Consider the following 7,785-nt stretch of genomic DNA (forward strand, 5'->3'; position numbering starts at 1 on the left):
CCTACAAATCACTGCTTCTGTACCCCTCAGCAAGGAGTCCCCCACTACGACCACACGCCTCCTCCGAGGCTTAGCAGTGACTGTTCCCTCGGGTGGGACTCTCAGGCTCCCCTGCTCTGTCCCTGAATTGTTTTATTATATGTTGTATATTGCACAGAGAATGCTATTATAAGGACTCTAATACATTTAATAAATTTAATAAATAAATATGTTCAAGTAAGGCTGAATAGAACAGGTCAGCACGGTGCAGTGCATGTTTGACTACAATTTTGGAGATCAGGTTTAGTCTGTTTAGTCATGGAAATGCACTGGGTAACCTTGGGCAAGTCCAACACAAAGGAAGACAATGACAAAATCCCCTCTGAACAAATCTTGTCAAGACAATCCCATGATAGGTTTGCTTTAGGATTGCCCTAAACTGAAAATTAGACTTCAAGGCATACAACAACCAGAAGGCTCAATAAAATTAGACTGAATGACAGAAACAAAAAAACAGTTCAGAGGTTATCTACTGAGCCATATTATCAGGCTTCTGGATATCTGTCTACTTCTGGACTTATAATCTATTTTTCAAAAAAGCATTGAAGCAAACAAAATATTAAAACCAAATATATATAACCCACTGCTGTTGCTGTGTGCCTTCAAGTTGTTCCGATTTATGGCGACCCCAAGGTGAAGCTATCACTAGGTTTTCTTGACAAGATTTGTTCAGAGGGGCTTTGCCATTACTAGCCACACATTAAACATTAAGGAAAAATACTAACCAGTGGAATTTAACAATAGAGAAAGTAACATAAACCAATGCAAACTTCATTATACTTGGAGATTGAAAGCCTGATTTAATTGTTTCAAGTGACCTCTGTTTCACCAGTGCAGAATTTACTTCTGATACCGCCATGTGCAGCAAGTAGTTGAGAGAAAGTGGACCAGACTACTAGATACTGCAGTTGGAGAAGCACCATGTTGCCACACCATTGCCTTATACACAGAGTTCATGCAGCATGGAGGTATGGGGAGAAAGTAGGCCTGTGACTAAAGAGTTCAGAGATGACACTATGACCTTGTCAATAACCAGAAGGGTTTCTATCTGTCTGTTGCAAGAAGGAATACAGTAAGATGACCCTCATCTTAGCTGCAGAAACCTTCTTCCCTTCCCATTGTTTCAAATTCCAGTTCATGTTGGACTATTGTGGTAAAGAGGAGAATACAATCATTGCCCAAGGAGACCTACTGAGGCATCCCCATAATAACACTAGCAATGGAAGATCTAATTGCCATCAATCCACATAATCACTGGCTCAGTTTTAAGTTCGTGCAGTGGCTTCCGAAACAATCGTATATACTCAACTATAAGGCGACCTTCTATATAAGTTGAGAGCAGGTTTGGGGCCAAAATTACGGATTTTGATATGACCTGTGGATAAGCCGAAGGTAAAACTTAGGGGCATGTAACAAAGGATCAAAAGGATGAAGCAAAGGAAAACATTGCCAAAGAACTTTAAAATTTCAGCAGCATAACTGTTTGTGCTCACCCTAAAGGCTGGATGGGTAAGAGAAAGAAGAGGGGGATCAGTGCTCCCAGGACGGATTAAACTCTTGTCTTTCATCAGGGGATAGTTCCTTTTTAAATAAGCGGCAAAGTTAAGTACCTAGAGTACTTACATTAACCCATACATAAGTCAACTCAGTTTTTTGGTCAATTTTTTGACTAAAATTTCTAGACTTATACATGAGTATATACAGAAATTAATCTGCTTCTTTCCCTTGGTCATCTTTTCCTTTTTAAAAGCTTTTCATTCTAAACTTGAGAGCACACCCTCTGTCTTGATTTAGGTGCAGCACAGTTTAATGTAGGCACTACATGCATACATCAGCTGAGAGTCTACATTTAGTGGATTAGATTAATACTCTCTCCATGCCCAGTTCCCCAGTTTTCAAGGCCCAAGTGAGACCACTGTGGCTGCTCCTTCCCAGTGGGGAGGACAGGGAGAAGGAGAGGCAACTGAAAAAAAGGAAGATTTGGACTCATGAGGAAAGAAATGAGGGTGTACTAGATGAAAAAAGACTAGCTGCTGCTTCTTCCTCTGAATTGCCTCCTCCTGGCTTCACACCAGTAAGCAACAGTAATAACAGCCCCTTCCAAGGGACTGACTGCTGCTGTGGAAGGGAAGGTTTTGGACAGATGCACTAAAAGCAAGAGGAAATATTATAGCACAATAAACACCAAAGAAATTTATTATGGCTAGAGCTTAGAGATAACATGTTACAGATTTATAAAAAAAGTACTGCTTTGGAATTGGTTTCTTTACAGCAGTAGTGAGCGATTGTCAATGCAGTCCCTCCTTGCCCCCTCCAGTAACAATGCTCTGAAATATACCTTCTTCTAGGAAAGAGAACAGAAAGTTTTCCTTATTTCCTTCTCTCTGCCTCCTAACTGATCTTTATTTCTGCTTTAAAATGTCTTTTTAAAATAAAAAATCTTTAAAAACATATAGAAAATACAAGTTGCCATATCTTCATATTGATTTATTACAAGCACAAGGGAAGCTTCTTAGAAGTTCTAATTCTCTTCATGCTGTAGAGAGTTCTTTTGCATGAGTGCTTTAACAATTCCCAGCACTTATAGCCAATTCTGTAAGCCTTGTGCTTATAGGTGTGGCTTGTATATTATTTTGTTTTTATTTTTTAAGACAGGAAAAATGTTAAAAAATCAATGTCAGTTGAAGGGGGACCTATATTCCCCATTGAGCTCAGGAGGACTCGGGGCAAGCAGAGACCCTCATAAGTGTGGGCTGAGACAGTGCATAATGAAAGAGGTGGTAATGAGCAATGCATTGAATTCACAACACATAATCAAAAACAACAGCACTATCTACTGATTTGGTGGGCTGAGTTACAAATGCAATACATTTCTTTTCCCCTGGGAAGGTTTATTATGGCACAAACCTCTGTGGCCAGAAGCCCATTTAATTAGAAGTTATAGTCATTAAAAATATGCCCAAGAAATGCTTACCTTCTTTAGCTGATTCTTCCTTCGACTGGCTCATTGTCAGTAACTTGTGCGTTTTGTCCAACTGTAATGTCAGAAGATTATTTTTTCCATGGAGTTCTGATATTTTCTGTAGAATAATGTTTAAATTTCAAATGAATGCATTTGTTTGATATTTTCTACCAAATTAGTAGTTATTGAGTAACTTAGTTATTTTAATGGAATAACTAAGAAAAACTTTGATGATAAAAGTAAATAATATTCAGGCCACAATGGCTGGGATCCCACATTGTGGAAATGTAGAATAAATTTATGCTCATGGAGTTACACAATGGTGGCACTAGGTGTGAACATTCACAGTGGTGCCACATGTACAAATCGTCATCTACAATCTTGACCCAAATACGGCCAAATACACCAAATACACCTAAAGTGTCCAATTGGTTCTGTTTGTGAAAAATTTGCACATGTATAAGAGACTAATAGCATTCTGACCAATAAATCAGAGATGTGAGAACAGATCCACTTGGATTTATCCCAGAGCAATCATTGAAAGATTTAATACAGAACAATAAGCTAATGTACTTCTATTTAAGGTGTCAGTGGGCAAAGTGGGATTTCATATGCTCATAACAATATTTTTGAATAATTTTAAAATTTTATTTAGCAAGCAACCTTCTTGAAAATTACTGTGAAATGGATTAAGAGCAATTCATTTAGTGCATTTCCACTTAAGGGAGTGGGCAAAGTTCAAGTGTCTAGATACTGTTGCACTACAATTTCCACTATGCCTTACCATTCACTATGCTGGAAAAAACTGATGGGATTTGTAGTGCAACAACTTTTTGAGGGCCTTGTTTTCCCCAGCTGCTGCTAAAGTGGAAGTATATTCTCATAAGTAGATTGTTCTTCAGTCAGTTAGCAATCATATCTACTAAAATTTTTTTAAATAATTGTAAAATTATTGATAAGAACATACAAAACATTTTATGGGGGTTTTTTGGCCTATTTAACCAAAGGGAGCATAAACGTTTTGACCCTGAGAGTCTTAGGTGGGGTGATGAGTGTGGCACCCCTCACACACAATGTTCCCTTGCATATGCACATATCTCAGTACACAGAATCGGGAGGTTTAAACCTTCTTCACATCTCACTAGTAACTACAGATTGCTGTGGGAAGAAAACATTCCCCCTCCCTTCCAGTAGTTTCTGTGAAGATCTCTGTGCTAGCTGTGGAGCATCAAGTAACACAGGTCCCAGCAGGAAAAACTTGGTGGCATCCCTCTATCTTTAGGGGCCACAAAGAGAGTGGCCAAGGGCTGCAGGATCTGCCCTCCTGATCTAAATTAATTTTGTCTGCCATGACAATCAGCTCTCCTGTGTTTCAGACAGAGATCTTGCCCAGCTTTGTCACTGCATATCAAATTGAAATGATCCACTGTGTGTACCAAATATGTCCTGCTACCAATGACCTCCATCCTCACTAGTTTAATTGTAGTCACTGAAGCACAGTTCAACCAAGATGGTCTTTGCTGTTGTTGTTTTGTGCCTTCAAGTCATTTCTGATGTATGGTGACCCTAAGGTGAAGCTATCATGGGGCTTTCTTGGCAAGTTTCTTCTGAGGGAGTTTGCCACTGCCATCCTCTGAGACTACAAGAGTGTGACCTGCACAAGGTCACCCAATGGGTTTCATGGCCCAGTGAGGAGTTGAATCCTGATCTCCAGAGTCATAATCCAACACTCAAACAATTGTGCCACACTGGTCTTAGTTCCAAATATTGATAGACCTTTGAGTAAGATGCACACACTGCCCCACTCCTGTTCCTATACCTCACTTACTGCTGTTTCCTTTTCTCTTTTAACCCAATTTATACAATAGCCTAGAGGAAGAGTTCAAGGCAAACAAAGGAAGGCTCACTTTCTCCACACTTTTGCCAGTGTCTTACATGCTTGGAAAGGGGCAAGTGGATTAAAAATGGCAGAATGGAGTTTATCGCACAGGGGGAAATGTGGACTTTAAACAGTGATTAACCCATGAAAATCATGCAACTGACATTAAAACATGATTAAAATGAGATTAACACAAGAGCCATTATCCTGTGAATGACCAGGGAATAACCAGGTAATAAACAGCAAAAAGTCATTCACAGGAAAATCCTGTGAATTATTTACTGCTGTTTCTTGCCTGGTTAATCACGGGATAATGGCACTTCAATCACATTTCATCTTGATTAGCACAATTGCAGGATTATCACAGGTCAGTCACAGGATAATAGCACTTTGAACACAATGTCATGCAAAAACCATTAGTGCAATTGTGGTTAATCACAGGTTAATCACTGTTTATACTTCCAATTGTCCCTCATGTGATAAACTCCTAAGAAAGAGCATCTACAAGGCCAAGAATCTCCAGGGAATGTTAGTGTGCCATCAAGAGGTTTAATGGTGCTTCCAGGAACTACTCCATTTTAAGAGGAAAGGAATGAAAAACACTTTTGGGTTCTGATGGAAAGGACCTGCAAAACCATGAATTTGTTAAGTTGAAGAAACCCAGTCTTTCCTGTAACAGGAATTCTTGTTTTCCACAAGGCCTATTTGTCTTGACATGATTAGTATTCAATATGTTTGTCTATATCCAGTCCTGTAATGGAACCAGACACAATGGGAATTGGGGGAGAGAGAGCGAAATGGCATCAGAAAGAAGAAATATTGCTGAGGACATGGCATGCCAGAGTAAATCATAAAACAGAAAAAAATTGTTAAATCTCAAGAACAAAAAAACTGCTTTTAATATCTTTAGAGCATTCATTTCCACTGTCCCTTTGGTGAACAAGAAGTCTTAACAGCACAATCCTCTGCTTTTTTAATTCAGAGGTAAAGTCGTATTGTATTCAGTGGAATACACTTCTAGACAAAGTAAGCAGGCATATGATTGCAATGTAAGACATGCATTTTATTCTTGTATCGTTAGCAATGCCTGAATGTACTACTGATTTTGTACTTTCATTTGTTTAGTGTATTCTTTCATTTTGTAATTATTTCATTGTAATCCACAGGACGAATTGGTTTTGTGGCAAGGAGGTGTACACAAAGTTTATAAATGGGTGAGTACATTGGACTAGAAATGAAATGATACAGCCCGTAGTTGTACTGTATATATACCCTTACCATTTCTATGTGTGAGAAGTCCTCTAAAAGCTTATCAAGATTCACCAGACTGTTTTTCTTCATGTCTAGTTTGCTGCAAGATTACTCCTGTATATTAAAGAGAAAAATATTTTAAAATTTGGACATCTTAGGTATAAAATCACAGAGTTGGAAGAGATTGAAAGGGCCTCCTATTATGCAAGAATATGTAACTAAAGCATTCCCAAAAGATGGCCGTTTGTGAAGACACACCCAGCTAAAGATGGTGGCAGATTTGGGTGTGCAACGCCGGTACCCTGGTGAGATCAAACTCTTCTACCCAAAAAGGCACTGATGCTGAATGTAAAGTTCAAAAAGGGGGAAGTTTAATTTAAAGAACAAAGATAAAGAGTTTTCTCCTCCCCAGCTCTAGATAACTTGAAATAAAAGATACTTTACAGTTTCGCTTTCAGCAATCTTTAGGGTGTCATCTCTCTGGGTTTGATCTTGGTTTGATATCCTCACTCAATGGAGCTGGTGCAGGGTCTTTCAGCTCCTGATTTCTTTGACTTGTTTGATGTAGGTAACTAATCTGGCTAACTTGTTCCTGGTAACTAAAATGGCTGACGTGTAAGAAATGCCCTTTCCAGCTGCCTGGGCCTGTTTGCCACCAAAAGACAGCTCTCTGCAAGCTCACAGCAAAGACTGCCTCAAACTAACAGCCTCTAGCTAAAATACAGCATGCTGGGAAGGGGCAAACCAAACCTGGAAAAATGCAGGGGATCCTACAGCTCCTCCCACAACTAATACAATGAACATTTCCTATACTAAAACACACTATGGCCTGAACTAATATGAAGAGAAATGCAGGGGAAGATTCAAACAGTCCTGGCTGGACATCACACCATTCAACCTTTGCTTAAAGAAGGAGAATGCATCATCTTCTGAGGCAATGCATGTCATCATTGAATAGCTCATATCCAATTACACTGGATATGTTCTTCCTCATGTTTATGTGGAATCCCTTTTCTTGTAACTTGAATCCATTGGTTTGTGTTCTGGGGCTTGTCTACACCAGGGAAAACACCAAACTCACCCTGAAGCTGGTGCTGAGCGGCAGTCCTCAGGACATACATCTACTTCCAGAGAGATACTGTGCTTTTTGGCCCTTAACCTGATTTGGCTCCAAACAAAGCAAGATTGTGGGAAAAGCCTGGTGATCTCCAAACCTCAGAGTTACTCTGGTTCATTTTGCATGAGGACAGCTGGAACAGGTCGATTCAACCCAATTCATTGTCTAGGAAAAGGGAATGGCTTGTTTTCAGAGCTGCTGCTGCCACTTTCTCACACAGGCAGGAGCTCTGTGTAAAGCTTGCCTCACATGCCATTGCTTTTGCTAAGGAGAAAAATGGGCGCCCAGATATGTGATCAACTGGGAGTCTGGGCACCTGTTTCTATCCTCAGCAAAAGTGATGCCACTCTGAGCAGGCTTTATGGAGATCTCTTGTCTGCAAGGAAGCAGCCATTCTGAAAATAGGCTGTCGCCAGCACTTCCTCATGGTCAGAAGCTCCCTGCGAGAGCCTGCCTGGCATGCTGTTGCTTCTGTTGTGGTCAGGATTGATCACATGGTGAGATACCCCATTCTGACTTCAGCAAAAGCAATGGTGC

At 39.9% G+C, this 7,785-nt stretch overlaps 1 protein-coding gene across 8 annotated transcripts in view; it reads right to left on the reverse strand.

Annotated features, from left to right (window-relative positions):
- The window catches only part of CCDC152 (coiled-coil domain containing 152), a 29,227-nt gene that overhangs the window by 15,613 nt on the left and 5,829 nt on the right, over positions 1 to 7,785 (reverse strand). For 4 of the 8 annotated variants that reach the window (XM_042447401.1, XM_042447403.1, XM_042447399.1 and 1 more), the window contains exons 2-3: positions 6,159 to 6,245; positions 3,014 to 3,119 (exon numbers count right to left, since the gene is read on the reverse strand). In XM_042447401.1, coding sequence (XP_042303335.1) covers positions 3,014 to 3,119; positions 6,159 to 6,221 — 169 coding nt within the window. In that variant the 5' untranslated portion in view covers positions 6,222 to 6,245. Of the gene's footprint in view, positions 1 to 3,013; positions 3,120 to 6,158; positions 6,270 to 6,630; positions 6,914 to 7,212; positions 7,264 to 7,785 lie in introns of those variants that run through there. The other 4 variants (XM_042447400.1, XM_042447404.1, XM_042447398.1 and 1 more) reach the window with 4 other exon arrangements.

Source organism: Sceloporus undulatus, chromosome 2 (assembly GCF_019175285.1).
Source record: "Sceloporus undulatus isolate JIND9_A2432 ecotype Alabama chromosome 2, SceUnd_v1.1, whole genome shotgun sequence".
Taxonomy (NCBI): domain Eukaryota; kingdom Metazoa; phylum Chordata; class Lepidosauria; order Squamata; family Phrynosomatidae; genus Sceloporus; species Sceloporus undulatus.